At 38.8% G+C, this 19,359-nt stretch overlaps 1 protein-coding gene across 5 annotated transcripts in view; it reads right to left on the bottom strand.

The window, feature by feature from the left end:
• Positions 1-19,359, bottom strand: part of LOC117287835 — a 56,213-nt gene that overhangs the window by 22,403 nt on the left and 14,451 nt on the right. For 3 of the 5 annotated variants that reach the window (XM_033768377.1, XM_033768380.1, XM_033768379.1), the window contains exons 2-5: positions 12,123-12,200; positions 5,816-5,869; positions 3,113-3,175; positions 1,117-1,270 (exon numbers count right to left, since the gene is read on the bottom strand). In XM_033768377.1, coding sequence (XP_033624268.1) covers positions 1,117-1,270; positions 3,113-3,175; positions 5,816-5,869; positions 12,123-12,170 — 319 coding nt within the window. In that variant the 5' untranslated portion in view covers positions 12,171-12,200. Of the gene's footprint in view, positions 1-1,116; positions 1,271-3,112; positions 3,176-5,815; positions 5,870-12,122; positions 12,201-14,180; positions 14,210-19,359 lie in introns of those variants that run through there. The other 2 variants (XM_033768378.1, XM_033768381.1) reach the window with 2 other exon arrangements.

Below are 19,359 nucleotides of genomic sequence, written 5' to 3'. Positions count from 1 at the left end.
AGGTCAATAACTATTTTTTTGCATTATACCATAGGTACTTCTGGTTGGTAAGCAGTTTGCAAGAGCTATTTCTGTTTCCTTGTTTGTAGTTTAAGTGACAAAATCTTTCCGTGATGTCAGAAGTCTATTGCTAACACAAAGTACACTAGCCTGTGCTACCCCAATCTGCTTGGCATTGTGTGTTTGGTAATGCCCGCATGCAAGAGGAGCGTGCCAGTAATGAGTTTGGCTGGCTTGCTGTAGGGGGGTTCAAGGGAAAGAGGAAGCACTTCATGCTAGGTGTCCATGGCTTAACATGGCTGTCAAGTTCCGCCTGGTATTCTTGTGGCGACTTAAAGGTAGGGTCATAGATTTTAGTTGTTTTTTTATCACCATAATGTTAATTTTTATAGATAAAATAAAGAAATCAATCAAAGTGTTAATGTTTGTATTCACTCTATCGCCCAATGAGGCGCGTCTTCTCTTGACCTCACCTCAGCAAGGGAACTGTTTGAGTTTGGAGAGTTTGTTCTAACGCTACATACTAAGTGTGAACCTGAAAACGAAAGAGGTCCAGATAATGTATGGACTTCAAACACTATGTGGACTTACACACGTCCACACAGTGTCATTTACAGTGTTGAGGAATATGATAGAACAAAGGGATGTCCACACAGTGACTGCAACACAGAGCTGCACTGTACTCACAGGGATCTCTGGTCTACTTAGGGATTTGAAATACTACGTGGACTTAAACACGTCCACACAGTGTCATTTACAGTGTTGAGGAATAGGATAGAACAAAGGGATGTCCACACAGTGACTGCAACACAGAGCTGCACTGTACTCACAGGGATCTCTGGTCTACTTAGGGATTTGAAATACTACGTGGACTTAAACACGTCCACACAGTGTCATTTACAGTGTTGAGGAATAGGATAGAACAAAGGGATGTCCACACAGTGACTGCAACACATAGCTGCACTGTACTCACAGGGATCTCTGGTCTACTTAGGGATTTGAAATACTACGTGGACTTAAACACGTCCACACAGTGTCATTTACAGTGTTGAGGAATAGGATAGAACAAAGGGATGTCCACACAGCGACTGCAACACATAGCTGCACTGTACTCACAGGGGTCTCTTGGTGTTAGCTGTCCAGGATGGGGCCCCATCACAGGAAGGTTGGCTGGCTGTGGGGACGTCTGTTTAGGTTTGGTCACTTTGGTGTTGGACTTGGCGAATTCTAATCGAATGGTCTGGGGTTGGTCCGGATCGAAGCGTACTCCCTGTGGAGAAAAGAAGTGAGACAAAACAAACTCAACAATAATGGAGATATCTGAGACATTTGTGAAATAATTGCTATATAGCATCTGGAACTCTCTACCACTTAATCTTAGATCTTGCCTTTGTACCACAAAATTCAAATCTCTTCTCAAATCTTTTCTGATGTCACAGGTTTTAAACGACTAATTAAGTCGTGTCTGTTTTCTTTCATTTGTTTTTGGTTTTACTGCGCCTTGAACACCCAGCAGGGTGGAAATGTGCACATTACAAGTCTATATTACTACTAGACATTTAAGACAATTTAAAGGGTTTCTTATACATCTGATAAAAATAAAGAAAAATGGTTCATGATTTTCAATTCAAAGAGAGAAATCTCATCATACCACCAAATATGCGCTTTTATTGCCTCTCTCTGAAAAACTGATCAAATTGCCTTTCCCTTTTCACCCCAAAACTGCTCAGCAAAAGTTCAGACCAAGTACTTTTTTGTTTCTCACAACTTCCATCAACTTTCCCCACCCAAACAGGAACCAAAACATAAATAAATCTAAAAAACAAAAACAAGTTTGTATGCCACTTATTGAATTAAGGAAAGTCAGGCGCCTCGTTTTCGGGCAATCCACAGTGGACTATAGTCCAGTTATTCCCCCCTGTTAATAGTTTCCTTGTAATCTATACTAGGGTTCAGGAAGCCACTTAAAAATTACGCTATGCGTCCAACCACAATTGAGAATTGTTTGGGTGTGTAAGCTTTAGGGAATCAAAAATGGGATGTGGTTCATAAAAAAGAAAGGATTAGTATAGCTTCATCCCTCCTGAATTCAAACGTATTACTGTGAGAAGTTGCTACTCTCGGATTCAGTCAAAAGATTCAGTATTGAATTACCAACCACCAGATGGTAGGGGGACTCTCCGAACATCTGGCCAAATCAAGATTTACAAAACCCCAAAAAGAAAAGACAAATGTAACAACTCCTGGATGAGACTTTTTAAGAGTTATATTTCCCAAGAGTTTTTTGAAGTTGAAATGAGTTTCTGAATTAGATTGACTCACCAGGGATGATGATTCAGTTTAGTGAAATTCAATTTTCTCATAGGAACAGTTTTTATTCCACCCTCCCCTAAAAAAAAGCTTAGAGAAATACGATAAGTATGGTTGAATGACTTTCTGACTGGCAACTCAAAACAAAGACAATGACAGAACAGGGAGACTGTCAACATAGGAGTAGATCGCTCAGTTGGTAGAGCACTGGCAAGTTAAACCGGAGGTCGTTGGTCCAAAATGCAGCTCCACTTAATTTTGTAGTTCAACCCCCAAGCTATTGCAAGATTTTAAGAAATCACAGCACAAACCTCTTTCAGGCAATTTGAAATTAAGCCAATGTTAACAAAACAAAATAAAATTAAATAGAAATTTACAAATTTTTCTGATTTTAATCGTTCCATTTTTTTTAATGATCATGAGGAATAAAAGCATGCCTCGAGTATGAGAGAGAAAAAAAACCCAACAACAGGCTTCAATCTCGATTTTTTAATTTTTATTCAAGCAATCACAGGCTCTTATCAAAACGATTTACCTTAAAGCTCTTCAATAGAAATGTAATGTTTGTTTTAAACGTTGTCTTTCAAGAAAGATGTAGTTGAAAAAGAAGGAAAAAAATGTTTATGTTTCTTTTTTTAATTGAATTCAATTCACAACTCGTGTGATTACAGGCCCTTCAAAAAAATGACTTTCCTTGAAGCCCTCCTTTGAGGTCACCCACCCAATCCCCTTCCATAAGGGTCCAACGCTGATTTCAACAATTTCATTATATTTCATTTTATTTGTTGAAAACCCCACTTACTGATAACGCTTGCTTTGCCGACTCTGCACCTGCTCTGCTCTCAAATGTGACAAATCCAACCGGCTGAAAAAAATAATTATTATAATAATCATTTGAAGAGGTCAAATATTGTATCTCACGAAAAGTGTTTCTTTATAATAGATCTTACGATGTTTAAAATGAGTGCAAATATTATATCTCACAAAGAGTTTTTTATAATGAGAACAAATAATGTATCTCACAAAAATAGTCGTTTATAACAAGTACAAATGATGTATCTCGCAAAAAGTATTGTTTCTAATGAGTACAAAAAATATATCTTATAAAAAGTATTGTTTTTAATGAGTACAAATAATGCTTCTCACAAAAAGTATTGTATAAAATGGTTACGAGCAATATATCTTACAAAAAGTATTGTTTTTAATGAGTAAAGCCTGTTCACACTCCCAGCAAAATGCCAATGCGATAAGAATTTTTGATGTCACAAATTCACAACGAATGACTCCGCTAGTTGAAATGTTTTTTTGTGTGTTTTTTCCAATGGCAAAAAAAAGAAATTAGACTTAAAGGCAGTGGACACTATTGGTAATTGTCAAAGACTAGCCTTCACAGTTGGTGTATCTCAACATATGCATAAAATAACAAACCTGTGAAAATTTGAGCTAAATCGGTCATCGAACTTGCGAGATAATAATGAAAGAAAAAAACACCCTTGTCACACGAAGTTGTGTGCGTTAGATGGTTAATTTCGAGACCTCAAGTTCTAAATCTGAGTTCTCGAAATCAAATTCGTGGAAAATTACTTCTTTCTCGAAAACTATGGCACTTGAGAGGGAGCCCTTTCTCACAATGTTTTATACCATCAACCTCTCCCCATTACTCGTCACCAAGAAAGGTTTTGGGCTAATAATTATTTTGAGTAACTACCAATAGTGTCCACTGCCTTTAAGTAGGAAAAATGTCATTGCCTGTGAATCGGTGTGCAGAAAATATTGCTTGTAAAAATTAAATTGCTCAGCGAGCCAACTGAAATTATTGCACCGCAGCTTTGGCTAGTAACTTGGCAATGCAGCTCTATAATAATACCGTCGCCTGGGAACCGGTGCCGTGGCGTTGACAGTAAAAACACCTTATACTTCCTTACAAACACTGGTTTTATTGATATATTTTTTACATTTATAATATTAGCATCTTTTCTCAAAACTTGACTTATGTCACAGGTTTTTTCAAGGACTAAATTAGTTGTGTCCGGTTTCTTTTGATTGTTTGTGTTTTTACTGCGCTTGGAACACCCAGCAGGGTGGATATGTGCGCAGTATAAGTCTGCATTGTTATTATTGTTATGAAAGCATTATGACATCAGGGCCCGAGGCTTGGTTTGACAAAACCTATCCTCATAAAACAAAACAAAAAAAAACAAGCCGGGCATGTCTGGACCATATTTTTCAGCAAAAGGCTTCAAGTCTACAAACGTTAACATAAGCTTCCGCATCCTCCATCAATAACACAAGAATGACATTGCTACAGTCGAAAATAGGAATGTCAACTGAAGCACGAATGAGACAGAAAGAGACCAGACTACCCTCCCAGCGTTTGAAAATCACTACAATACACAGTAAGTAAATAAATAAGGCGCGAAGGGATCGAGAGAGAAGAGAAGAGGGAAAAAAAAGTGTCGATAACCGAGCCCAGGGCCTCGTCCTGACACAAAGGCAATCAGTGCATGCATGGGAGGGCCCATTAGACTACTAACGATTTCCAATGGTTGGAAGACGTTCCTTCCGTCGCCATGGTGGCACACGCCATCTTACTGCATCCGGAGGCCAGCTGATCTGAAATGCAATCCCACTATAGATCAATGGGGAATTCTCTCCCCCTTCTCTCTGTATCCATTTAGCTTGGGCAGACAGTTATGCAAGCATGAACACCTCCAAAATGCAGTTTTTATAGTGTAAAAAAAAACTCGACTGTACACAGTACTGGGCCCAATTTCATAGAGCTGCTTCTTAAGCACACACATAAGCTGAGCAAAACAAAAAATGCTAACCAGAATTAGGTTACCAGCCAAAAAAACATGTCACATGAACTATTTGTGAGTGCTGTCATGCTCATTATCAGTAAGCAGGGATATTTCAAGCAGTATTTTGTGCCTAACCAGCTCTGTGAGATTGGGCTCTGCTATTTACCTCGCTGCAAGTGAGTTTTTTTTTATCTGACTCAAAATTCAAGAAACCGCTTCCGGTTTGACGACAGAGTTTTTTTAAACAACAAATTTAAACGTAGGTTACAAAACAATTTCCCACACAATTTATGCACTAAAGTACGAATACGAATTAGGGCTAGAAATAGATCATTCTTACCAGTTGTTAAAAATAAACTTTTAATTTTAGATGTGTGTTTTGTTTCGATGTTGACATATTTTGTGTAAATAATTTGTTTTTAAATTTAACCAGAAAAACATAAAAATGATTACATTTCTTGAAATATACAGTTATTTTTTGTTGTTTGATTTTATTTTCTGGTGTAAATAATTTGTTAAATAATTCTGCAAAAAATAGTTAATGGTCTGATGTTTCGACCCTAGCAGAGTCTTTCTCGAAAGGCTAAATAACTATGAGAATTGCTTACAAATGTTGTACTGCCCTGGACTACTTCTGGTCCAGATGTTTCATTGTTCGATGTTTTTCCCATCACCTATTTTAACAAAATGACTGATATACTCACAGAGGAACTTTTCCCAGGTTTACTTGTTAGCTTTAGCAGCGAGCCTTCATAACCCTGTGAACAAATAAAAAACAACAATAAATTCTCACAAAGAAGTCTCACAAATCGTCTCCACTTTGATACATTTACCAACTTCACATAAAAATCATCTGATATCTAAACCCCCTCCCCCCAAAAAAACAAAACAAACAAACACCCCCACACATATAGAACCATGTTTCTAATTGAGTTCCAAGGCAAAACATACAAAACAAGTTGAAGGGGGGAATCCCTGGACGACACACTAGTACATAAGAAACGAATACCTACCTACGAACCCCGAACCCCGAGTAAATCGTCAGCATCTGCCAATACCTACAGCACTTCATGTAAATTCCAAACACATTCTGAAGTGACAAGCTCTTGATTGTCACTCGATACCCTTACCAAAGTAAATCTCTCTCACTCTCCTAGACAACCCATTCTGCATTTGTGCCTCCAATACAGACAGAAAACCTTCTCCTCCGTTGTTACCTGCACACTCAACAAAAAATCATCTCAGCGAGCTAAAAGCATCGCTAAAAAACAGGGACGCCACCCGCATTTTTATTGGAACTCTATATAAAAAAAATGGTGACGGTTTTATCCAGAAAAACACACATCGTCGTGTTGACCTCAGGGATCTGACGGGAGGCCGTGTGGGAAGAAGCAGCGTCGTCTTTGAAAGGAAGGAGACAAGAAATATATTCCGATTTTCAGGAAGGGCGAGTGAAGAAGTAACGATCAACTATCCAATGCTAACAACCCACGCTCCCACGTTAATCTTTCTGGGTGTACTTAGACAGTCAAATGAACTCTATTTTTTTAATGATCTTGCTATTGACAGGATATCAGATTTATCAAAAAAAGATGGAGAGGGTTCAATGTACGGAAGTCAACCTCACCTAATTTTTTTTGTTTTATCCCCCCCCCAAAAAAAAAAAAAATAAATAAATAAATAAATAAAACAATAAATAAATAAAAATAAAATAAAAAATAAAATAATACAAAATAAATAAATCATAAATAAAATTGCGCAAGCAGGGCATTACTGACGATGTCAAATTTCATATTCTTGGAGAATGACTTGTTTCAATTCGACATGAACTTAAAACAAATAGGTCAGCGATTATTTCACACATGTTCTATGTGTAATGTATATGTTAACATTCTCTACTTTAAAACGCAAAAGCAATCTTGGAGGGAAAAAAAATGAGGAGAAAAAAAACTGGAAAGGAAATTGAAAAACCTGTTCAAAGCAGCCTTCATATTTGGTCCTTGGGGAAAAAGCACAACAGGGCTCACCCACATGAACATGTTCTAATGGTAAAGGTTTTTTATAGACTTTTCTGGCTTTAAAAAACAATTTTGTTGATTTTTCTGAGGGTAAAAATCAGAAATCAGACTTAAGTAGGAAGAATATCATGTCTGTCTAAGTAAGTAATTATTAAGCAACAGAAATTTTGCTGTGTGTAGTCAGTTTTACTCAAATGTGGTTTAAAGTTTGCCATTTAGAACAGATGGATGATTTCAAAATCATTCCATATTGACAGTCAAATACAGGCACTCCGAATTAAGTCCTTCCATTTTCCTTCCCAGATATCAAAAAAGTCTCCAAAAAAAAGTCTCACGGAAGTCGATTCTCATTCACATCCCATCCAAAAATAATATCCACTGGCAAAATACATTCTGTATTCAGACACATCGCAGAAATGGAATTGTTTTTACCCGGACATAAAAGTGCACAGAACCCACAGCGTAACAAAAAAATCAATACATTCATCCTCTATCCCTTTTTCTTCCTTCCTTCTTTTTGCCGAGGATGTCAAAGTAGCAATAAAATGTACACACAATCCAACGGGCTGTGATTCTGCCAGCAGGATGTGACGCTCACAATCCAAATATCACTCAAGAGTTTACACTGGAAAATACAGACTTTGCAATTAGTTAACCGCCTCGGGGCATTGGCCAATGAATAGCGATGAATTCCGTAAGATACGCAAAGGAAAAAGACGGGAGAAGAAGAAGGAAAAAAGCCGACGTCAACGCTACTTTAGCCGTTCAGTTGTCAGGGTTGGGAATAGCATCCCGACAGAGAAAAACGAGAGAGAGGGAGAAGGGAAAAAGAAATTCCATACAATGCCGCCTCTCCTCTAGACAAAAATCCTCAAATCCGCGGGAGACACATCTTTATGTTCCCTCTGATGATTTTTTACAAAAGGTAACGTAAGACTAAGCAGCTTTTAGATCGGAACAAACCACAACGGGATAGGGTTATATTTCAACACACGTCAGAAGCCATTTTTTAAGTGAGTTGGATTTTAAGGCCTGTAAGATGTTATATATTGCTATTTTATTCTGACTCAGTCAAAGACAGACCTTTAACGGATCATTCAATGGGCGACTTTAATGGCATGGGTTATCTTTTCCAGACAAGAGAAGAAGATGAAGACACAATATTGAGATGGTTTGCTTTGTGGGATTTCCATTTCTTTTGTGAGAGGAGAGTTGTGTAGAAATATTCATAAATTACGTTTAAAATCCAACTCTTCTTTTTTTTAATGTGCGGTTAAAACAAATCAAATAAAAATAGTTATCTTTTTACAGAGATACACAGAGAAATAATTCATGCACGTTTGAAATTCTTATCCACAAAAGTTGTTTCTCTGCGGTGAATAATTTTTTAGGGCAAAGTCAAACATATAGTAACTGTTTAAAAAAAATGATACAATGAATTGATTTGAACGTCTTAATAGCCAATGATTCTGATAAACTCTGCATGTAGTTAAAAACATGAATACACTATGCACAAATTGAATACATGAAAAATACCATTTATTTATGGCATCAATAATTTTCAATCCCAATTTTGTTTCTCAGTATAATTTTGTTTTCATTTCATCAAGTTTATACTTGTGATGCAATTTTGTTTTCAAGTGAGCACACTTCTTTATTGATTGATTTTAATGAAAAACGTTGGTAGAAAATGTTAGTAGAAAGTGTTGGTAGAATAATTTGGCAGATTATACACAGGAAATTTACCCTACAGCAACTGCTTTTCAAAAGGAAAGTTGTCAACTAGCCTGATGATAAAAAAAAGCTCATTTGTTGCGTGATTAAAATTCCAACACAATTTTTTTTTATACAAATTTGTTGACATCCTTTCGTAGATTAAGTGCTTTCACACTACTATCCAGTAGCGGAGTGAACTCCCAATAATACTGGTGTGATCTTAAAAGCATTGAATTGCCGCAACGATGGCTGATTTTTGACAACTTCCCGCATAAAAATGGAGTTTGGTCGCCAATCGCCACGGATTTGTCTGCTGGGTGCACCTGCTACTAATGATTACAGTTTAAAAATGCATGCAGCACACAAAGCTGCACTCCACTGAACGCTATATTATTGTAGATAGAATGAGGCCTAAGGTTTCAGATTTATACACAAGGTTTATATATAAAACAGGTGTGACAGCCCGAATAAGGAGGTGGATTAAACGAAGGAATCGATGGGTAGCGGAATATTTTCTATTTTCACAGGTGAACCCATCCCAGGAACAAGTTCTTAAATATCAAGAAAACATTAAAGGGATGGATGGGTTCAAGTACGCTAATGTCAAAAAATAATGATCCAAACCCGGCAGTGTGTCGGCACTGGGGGGGTATTTTTCAAAGAGAGCTAGGATGCGTATCAATCTTAAGATGGTTAAGGAGAATCTGACGTCAAAATATAAATCATATGGCATTATTGAGAGCTCATCTGAAGATGAATCTAAGTGCTTTGTGACAATGAGCCAGGGGTTCAATTCTCATTACAGGTAGAGTCATAGATTTGTGAGTTTGCAGAGTGTGGCAATGAGCAGAGCCACGGAATTGGGCCCTGGTTATAAGGAAATATACCCACCTAAAGGGAAGGTACACGTTTAGTAACTACTAAAAACAAATATTAGCGTAATCACTGACTTGTACATTGGTAGTATAAAACATTGTGGGAAACGACTCCCTCTGAAGTAATGTAGTTTTTGAGAAAGAGTTTATTTCTCACTAAAATAATGAAAGACTTCTAGCTAGAAGTCTTTTATTCTATCTGAAAGCACACAAATTCGTCCAACAAGGGTGTTTTTTCTTTCATCATTTTCTCGCAACTTTGATGACCAATTGAGCTCAAATTTTCACAGGCTTGCTTATGATGGGATACACCAAGTGAGAAGACTGGTCGTTGACAGTTACCAAATGTGTACCTTCCCTTCAAAGTGTCGACCCGCCTCCCTCCACAATCTGAATAGAGGATAATCAATTATAAAATCTCAAGACTTCTCGGCTCACTCTTTATAATTGTCTTCATCAAATTATGCTACCTCTGCCGGGAAAAAATGCTTCAGAAGTCGGTTAAGTTGGTCTATTTCCCTGACTTCAGATTAAAGTATTCCAATTGCTTTGAGTGAAAACAGTCAGTTCGGCTTTTGTTTTCTTCATGCGTTTTGAATGTGTGTCATGTGCATGCAAAATGGCATCTCCTTGTCTGAGGAAACAAATTCGTCTGTATATAATCGACATCACGAACAGCTCCTACTTTGTACAACAACACGCGTTCCGTCTCAATTCAATTTAGAATTTGGGGCTGTGACACACATTCTCCCTTTTCTTCACGGAGCAAGGCTTTTTGACTCTCTGGCACAGGCCAACTTAATTTAGACGGCCACGGTCGAGGTTAAGAAGGAGTTTTCGAAGTCAACAAAAGATGAAGTCAGTTCTTCTGATTGAGACAGGAGGGGGGGGGGGGTTAGGAGGAGTTCTACAAGGGCAAACCAACAAATGACAAGATCCTTCTTGTTTAAAATAGGTGAAATGGAGACAAGGGAGAAAATGGATACAAAGAGATGTCTGAATGGAAATGGAAATGAAGAAAATGGCAAGGATGGGAAATCTTGCGAGGGAACAATTTCAATCAACGGCCAATGCATTGTCTCCTCCAAGGTTGCATCCAGAATGCTTCATTCATTTTGGGGAAAAGGTTACATCCAGAATCAAATCGTAGTCGTTGAAAGAGAAAAAACAACTCTTTTTTCCACACCCAATTCGGATTGAAATACATCAGTGGCAATTAAAAGGGATTACTACCTCATTTCCCATCTTCAGTAATAACACATTTAAATTGATTGAACCCATTGCAATTTTATCGCCACTTGTCTCTAATTAGAGAAAATAAATGAGGCATGGGAATAAGACCTCTATAAGGGCACCTACATGTATGTACTCAAACGAACGTTCACAAGCGCTGACTTTTTATTTTCAGGTTGAGTTTGCAAGCATGGCTCTTTATTTTCGCCACTTCACCTATTTGGGTTAATCGCGTTGCACTTTTTCTACAGATGGCAACAAACTGAATCCCCACAAGAAAAGTCCAAGGGTAAATCCTTGGCACTTAGGCTACTGCCAGTGTCGATGTGTGTCTTTTTCTGCTCAAGACAGCAGTCTCAGGTCCATGTTAGAGTTTCAAGACAAGGATTTATAACATGCAGCCAAGCAGTCATAAAAATCTGCAGAAATACCTGTAGCAATCGAAACAGGGATTTCACAAAACGCTAGGAATAATCCTATCTCGAACTAGGAGGGGAAGCTCGTCCTAATTTAGGATGGGTTCAATGCAACCTAACGTTTATTGAAACAGAACTTAATTCTTCCTACTAAGATTAATCATAAGTTAGGAAGAGTTTGGTGAAACTGACAGCTAAAAACTAAAGCATTGGGTGCGTTCGTGTAGCTTCCCTGGGTGTGTACCCCGCGGTGCTCACTCGGGTGAGCCCCCTGACAAGCGCTAATCGAACGATCACACTCGCCCTCTCGTGGTGACGGCATGCACCTCAGGTCACCCCCAAGTGACCCACTCCACAAGCAGGGCACTGGGGGCTGACCCAGGTGAGCCCGTCAAAACTATTCGAACGTACCAGGGCAGACCGGGGACGACCCAGGGAAGCTAAACGAACGCACCCATTCAATCAATCATCAATTAATCAAATCAATCAGCCAGTAAGTCAACCTGGAGCACCTAATCCTAAAACATCAAAATCATCCCCGAGAACATGGCATCACTTCAAGGCATACCAACAGGCTCACAAAACCTGTCTCCCCAACACTGAACACTTCTTCATTTTGTGGTTAGTAGTGAAAAAAAAACCTCAGGAGATGCTTGTATCGACGAGAAGTTTCCCCTTTACGCCATCACGAGGCAGCAATTACCAATGGTGGGATCACAAAGATGACAGTAACTAAAGACGTTAAATACATACCTGATATGCTCTAAACAACAGGTATAGCTCCCGCGGTGTTGCATCCATTGGTAACCCGCTGACGAACAATGTCCGCACCTGTCGAGAGAAAATTTTAAAAAACAAGATAAGAAGAGGAATTTTCAAGAGAAGCAAAGAGATGGAGCGGTTGTAGTTGAAGGAAAACCAGGGCAGTGGGTTGTAGACCTAGATGACATTTATCTGGTATGACATTTAGAGGGGGCATCTCTTCTATCTACTGGCGAGTAGGTATGTACTATGCAGTGATGTAAACGAGTATGCTCAACAGGGTTTCTTCTTAACGTAATCTTCACGACGGTGTGTCGATACAAATGCAATTACAGCCCGGGCCATGTACAGGAAAAAGCTGAAAGGCTGCTAAAACTGCTAAGCAGGGCTAAATAACTTGACCGGCTAATGAACTTTACCAGCTAAAAACAAAGTGTGATATAGGCAGTGGAGTTTGTGACTGGTTCCCCCGCTCAAGTTTCATCGAGCGCATTAGTTTATTAAGCGCTTTTTTCTGCCTTACAACTTTGTCAAATTAGGCCCCAGTTAAGCGTTAAAAGAACAGAAGAGAACTTTGTAAGGCAGTACTTCTTTTCAAACAGAATTTGTTTCATGCCATTCCAAGTCAGGGAAGATAAGGCAGCATCTTGAAGGCTTGGGAAGCAAGGGTCAGTGGTGTGGTACAATTATGCTTAAATCACGCATCAACAGATGTTCAGCCACAACATGTCAACTTCCATCATCAGGAGTTTACAAAATTGTTTTAAAAACATTCAGTCTAATTGATGTTCTCAATTTTTTAATTTCTTTAAAAATGCAAATCAGTATCTTTGAAATGAGGGTATAAAACTAGACTTCCATCATTTAGGCATTAGCAAACCAAACTAAAGAGAAAAATAGTTGTTCTGGATTGTTTCCTTTCTAAAAGGGGTATTAATTAGCTTATAAATAAAATTGCTGTCAAGATTATCTGACAACTAGAACTAATCAAACTGCATACTGCGTTCCAAAGGCAGTGTTTTCTTATTGGTTGATGCAATTCGATCACAGACCATGCTACAGGATGTTGGCAGCAAAAGTATAATATTAGAATTAGATGTATACATGAATGATAATGTTCTCCCACTCCTCATACTACATGACAGTCCGCCATAAAACAAAACAAATAATATTGACTATTTGGCCTTCAGTTTAAAATGTCAAGTCACAACAACGAAGTCGGCACAAGAAGCCACATTGTAATTCCGCATCACCTCAACCCCTCCGCAAATGCAATAAGAAGAAGCTCAGCTGTTTACCGAGCATCATTATAATCGATCCACACGTTTTGATACGAGTCCCCGGGAGTTGATCATATCAACTATTGTGATAGACCATGCTGGACTGACAGATCAACAAGATGGCACAGAGATAAAAAATAAATAAAAAAACCAATAAGCCATGTTGAGATATTGTGACACAATACTATGACACTATTTGGTTTGCTAAATTTGTCTGTAGACACCTTAACCAAACAGTGCACTCCTACAGTGGCCACCATACCTCAAAAAAGGCTTATGGCCAGCAAGCGTCGCTACGGACAACACAACATTTGGTGTAACGGCTGAATTTCAAAATACAGTGCTTTGGGAAGCAGCCACTTAATCAGGATTCAAATATTATGATTTTTTTAAACAAATACGTTGAATAATTTAAACATCAATCTTATTTGTTAGAGGTAATTAACAGGGTCATCTCTTAAATATAATTATTTGGAGTGTGTGAGGTGATTGATAAATAATAGATCACAAAATAACCGCTCGCTGTTTCCAAAAACTAGCTGAGCATAATTCCCAGAATTATCACAACTTATACTGCACACATCAATGTACACAAACTACGTGAGATTGAAGAAGACATCAGTTTGTACACATTGCACAGTCCACCATTGACATAGAAGCACATTTGGATGCGCTCGTTACACACTACAAGAGGCAGCCCCTCTATGCTGTGCGCAGATAACATCAAGAGGCGCAATTACAACCAACGCCGGCATGCCGACTGGCTCACCGCATCCTTTACAGCAGAGAGTCAAGGCCAACCTCGTCCCAAGGTGCGAACATGACCGGGGTGACTACCATGGATGGGAAACAAAGCAGTGCCAAACTGATCCAAGCCAGCAGTACCATAGACATAACCAAAGGGGTGATTGTGATGGATGGGAAACAAAGTCAAGTCAAGTGATAAAGCCTAAACCTCCTTCAAGGCAGGAAACCAATTCCACTATAATTATCATCAAGGACTAATGTTGAGCCTGCGCCCAAAATAAAAAACACCTGCTTGATAATGTGTATAGCTTCCTCGGTTAAAATTATCCGAAAACAACAGAAGCTTAATCACTAATATTCTTCTCTGCCCTGTCAATGCAACTGCGAATTCCTTGCCGTGGGGGGGGAAATATATAATTTTGTGTGCTCATCTGAAACCTAAACGGAAATTAATAATTCAATAATGAATTTTTTTCTTCTTCTTTCGTGCAGTGCCAAGGCCATCAATGATTATTCATTTTAGCATGAAAACATCAGCAATGTAGAATTCAATTATGTGACATGACAGCCAGAGTGCATATGGTTTTCCCGTCTTTCTCAGGAAAAATAAATTCTGCGTCGATTGCTTCAGGGAAAAAATAATGAACGGAGTTCAACTAACCGGTAAACGTTTTTTGCCTTCAGTTTAATATGAATTCCACTTTGAATAAAAAATGTTCACCTGCAATGGTTTTGTTTCCAGAACAAAAGCATGTACAGAAGGTTGCTTTGGTCAATTATAATCGAAAGGCTATCAGGAATAGTGCAGAACTGTTATATAAATATATACCAGCTGACCAGACAAACACTATCAGAATATCCTTATTAAGTCAAGCATATTTCACGGGTTAGCGGTAATTGTGGCTTGTGCGTAAGCGCACTCCAGGTTACTATAGGCATTCTACGCTTACAATATAGCTAGCGCAGATATTCGGATGGCGATCGGATGGCGATCATATGCGCAGAATTGGGCCTGGTTTGTGTGGTCAGTTGATACTGTACGGTGTCGGATTTTGTTTGAATGAGAAAGGATCCGAGTAAATCATTCAAAGACTGTGTTCGACAGCATCTTCTCTTCCACTATAACACTGTACACTTCTTTTCCCTGTACACTATAAGCTTTTCCTGATTGGAGATCGATCTGCTTCCGGCAATGGATATGTGCAAATCAGTCTGAACTTGCTGCATCTCTTTGCTCTCGCAACTCAACATGCTATAACGACCGTTCCTCTGTAATGCTCATTGAGGGAGTGTTTCTTTCAAACCCTCTTAAAGGAACACGTTGCCTTGGATCGGTCGAGTTGGTCTTTGAAAAGCGTATGTAAGTGTTTGTTATAGAATGCATATGATTAGAAAGATGTTTTAAAAGTAGAATATAATGATCCACACAAGTATCACTCGAAATTGCGTGGTTTTCCTTTTACCTTGTTGACAAACACGATTGGCCATTCTTTTGACTCCCATAAATGGCCGACCGTGTTAGTTCGCAAAGTAAAAGGAAAACCACGCATTTTTGAGGCAAATGTGTGTGGATCATTGTATTCTATTCTACTTAAACATCTTTCTAACCATATTCATTTTTTAACAAGCGGTTACAACCGCTTTTCAAAGACTAACACGACTGATCCAAGGCAACGTGTTCCTTTACGAATAAACTATAAATAGAAGTAAACTTCCAGGTACAACCATGTAATAGTGCTCTTTTGAGGTGGTTGCTCCTGAAGAGGAGCAGAGTAAACTGTTCAAAATGTCGAGACCAAACCGGCTCTTTTCAGAGCCAACGCTCCCTCAAAAGAGCATTATTACCGGGTTGTACCCGCAAGTTTACTATTATCCTTCTTATCCTTCACCACACAAAAGCTTCAAACATCCCTCACCCTTCCTGTTCCTTCTCGCTCCTCTTCGTTCGAAATTAATTTATTTAAGTTGAAGGTTATTATTAGTATACAGATTGTCTTGCGGATACCGCTACCTTTCTGGTTTTAAGTGGCTCTTAATTTGATACATTGGATATTTCTAAACCTGCTAATTGTATCCGGAGCAGTGTAGGAAATCAACAATGATTGCGTCGTATTTGCGACAGCTGCAATTTACTTGTATTTTTAAAAACATTTACAAGTGCGGATCAGTAATAAAATAATAATGACTTACGTCGATTGTAAAATACTGTATGTACTCTTTATTGCAATATTCAAAATATTGTATGATTGATCCAATCTAATAATAGATTAATCTGAAGGCCTTTTCACATGATAATCTGAGATTGATCCAATCTAATAATAGATTAATCTGAAGGCCTTTTCACATGATAATCTGAGATTGTTTCATTCTAAGGGTGTCACATCGGACAAACTTGTATACATTATAAATAATCAAAATGCCAAAAATGATTTCATAAATCATTAATTGTAGGAAATTGAGTTGAAGATATCACAGACTTGTGGCATCGATTTGCATTTAAAATCATCACCCACAATGTTTTGTTTTCAGTAGAGAAAGAAATGCAAAATCAATGAATTGTCATTTAAGGCACACCCACCCAAAGTCAAAAGCAAATGAGTTTCTTAATGTTTCCAGCGTATAAAAGCGTCTGGCAGCTATTCCCCCTAGAACTACCTGGATCGTGGGTCTGCATATTTATTGAAACTCGGGGGGGGGGGGGGCAGAAAAAAAATCTGGTGGGTGGGTGGGTACAACCAACGACGTGGGAAGAAAGCAGCTTCGTAGATACTGGGGCGGCTAGTAAACGCTCTCAAAGTGGCAGTTAGAATCAGCCGAGCATCATCCCGAATGCTGCTGCTGGCCCAGGGGGTATCGCAGAGAAACGACTGCTGTGTGCCATGAGCGACTGCATGTGGAAACATCAAGCTACGGACCGATGCACAAGCGTAGATATTTGAGGGTATTTTTTTGCTCTATACGGAGTCAGATGGAGTACATTATGGTGAAAACCACGAATCGCTACGAGGCATTACGACCTTCCACAACATAATGTAAGGAAACTGTAGGCCTCCAAATCGGTGTAAACGATGGCATAACTTCAAGCATTACCACATTTTCCCCCCTAATGTTGTAATTAAAGGCCGACTGTGGTCTATTACGTATAATTAAAAGAAAGCAGGGAAAAGCAAAGGAGCGCAGCAAAATTCACCAAAATGCATTGAGGTTTGCTGGGGACTTAAAACTGCACATGTCGTTGCCTTGTTTCCTGTAACTGTGATAATTGAATAATACAGGTTTTTTCTGCTTTGTACAATTTTGAATGACATGAATAATGTCACTGTATTTTAATTGAGACTTTATTTGTTCCCCTCTTTTGTTGCTAGGTATCAATTTATCTAGAATCTGTTCATAAATGGCCAGTATTTCAATGGATCCATTCATAATTGTAGGTCAAATTAAACTGCAACAATCAGTACATCTACCCAAAATAGACATCAATTGTTATCTAACCACCCAGCTGTATAAAAAGGCAATTAATTGCAACACACTTGAAAGGAAAACCCTGCTAAATATGCAAAAAATTGCAACACAGGATTCTGTTGCATTGTTAAGTGAACTGGCTTTAAGGCCAGCCTTGAAACTGGGCAGCTATTACCTCTGCTAAGTGCACCAATAGGTTTGCTGGAAACTGCCACATGACAGGGCCTTGTATCTTGATGACACACGACACACTCGGGATTGAGGTGACTGCTAAGAACACAACACAATACAACAACTTTTACAAGCTACTGCACTTTATAGCATTTAGCAAAGGTGCCCACTATCTTTAATGAGTAACTCAATACTCCACAACACCACTTTTATATCTGAACACTTTGCCGCCAATTTTCCAGAGAATATCATCCAACTTTCAAAGCCTAAGTAGTTTGCACTAATTTGTGTAGTAGCAATATTCCAATTAAAAAACACAGGAGCAAATTGGCAAGCAAGTAAAAACATCATCTTCCCTGTATCACAAGGGTGTGCCATCAATATCTCCCCACCCTCTTCCCCCACCGTCTCTATGTCAATACCTGTACCAATTCCCCACAGCGGTCGGGGTTGAGTTCTTTGCTTCGCTCAACTCAAACCCCCCCTGCCTGATTTCACTAATGCAGCCACGCCATGCCGCCGTTCCAGCAGAAATGTATATACGCTCACGTGGAACGTGCTCACGTCTGCTCCCCCAATCCCGCTGGGCACCAAAGCCGCCACTATTATTGTCATAATACAGGAGAAATTACATGTTTGATCGTGTACACATGCATGCGAAGAATCGCCAATTAGCTGCCCGTCCATGCACGTCAACAGAAAACTACAGGCTTTTCTAACGAACCGTTTGATGCATGTGCGTTCCCTCGCTAGAAGAACACTTCATAATGCAATTGATGATGTCAGGAGACAATACGAGTCATAATGATATGAATTTTTGAGAAACAAACAAAATGAGAAGGTCCAAGGCTGACCAAGTCGAGGCCACGAACAAAACTAAAAGAAGAAAACATAGTGTTGCATTTATGGTTTAAAACATACATACTGAATTTGTCTTCTTACTCAATGAGTTTTGTGGTCAGAAGTTTTTATAATAATAAAAAAAAAATACATAAATGAAAAATACATTCAGTATGACCATATCCGATACCGTTGGTGAGGCTAACTAAAGATGATTTCAAGCCCTTTCTGGGAAGTATTTTTCAGAGTATTTTATTTTAAATCTAATTATCTTAATGAGTTTTTAATTTTGACGAGCAAACTGGTCTCAACTGCCATGCTCAAGTTGAACCTGAATTCAACCCTATTTTGACGTCAGATAGGACAACCACCCACATACCAGCAGCCAAAGGAATCAATTTACCATGCTGCCCTTTTGAGTCCCAGCAAACCCACCCACCTCCAAAGCATACAGATGGTTCTCCACTCCCGAATTAGGAGAAAAATTGGGGAAGAGCATTTTATGAACTGGTATTAGGACAGCTGTCACATGGGTAGCTTATAACTTAATCTCAAATGTTTTAACTATTTCACAAAAAATTAAACGCATCATCCGACAGCTACCACTTCAATCAAGCTTTGGCCAATTGGTTCTTTTTCCTTCCAAGATCCAATCTGGTGTTCCCATTGATGGCGATCGCGGTTTAACTATTTTTCGGCATGGCTGAAGCAGGTTCTTCGACTAGAAA

The sequence above is a fragment of the Asterias rubens genome, chromosome 3, assembly GCF_902459465.1.
Source record: "Asterias rubens chromosome 3, eAstRub1.3, whole genome shotgun sequence".
In the NCBI taxonomy this organism is placed as follows: domain Eukaryota; kingdom Metazoa; phylum Echinodermata; class Asteroidea; order Forcipulatida; family Asteriidae; genus Asterias; species Asterias rubens.
Note: the sequence above shows the minus strand (reverse complement) of the source record. Positions and strands in the feature narration are given on the sequence as shown.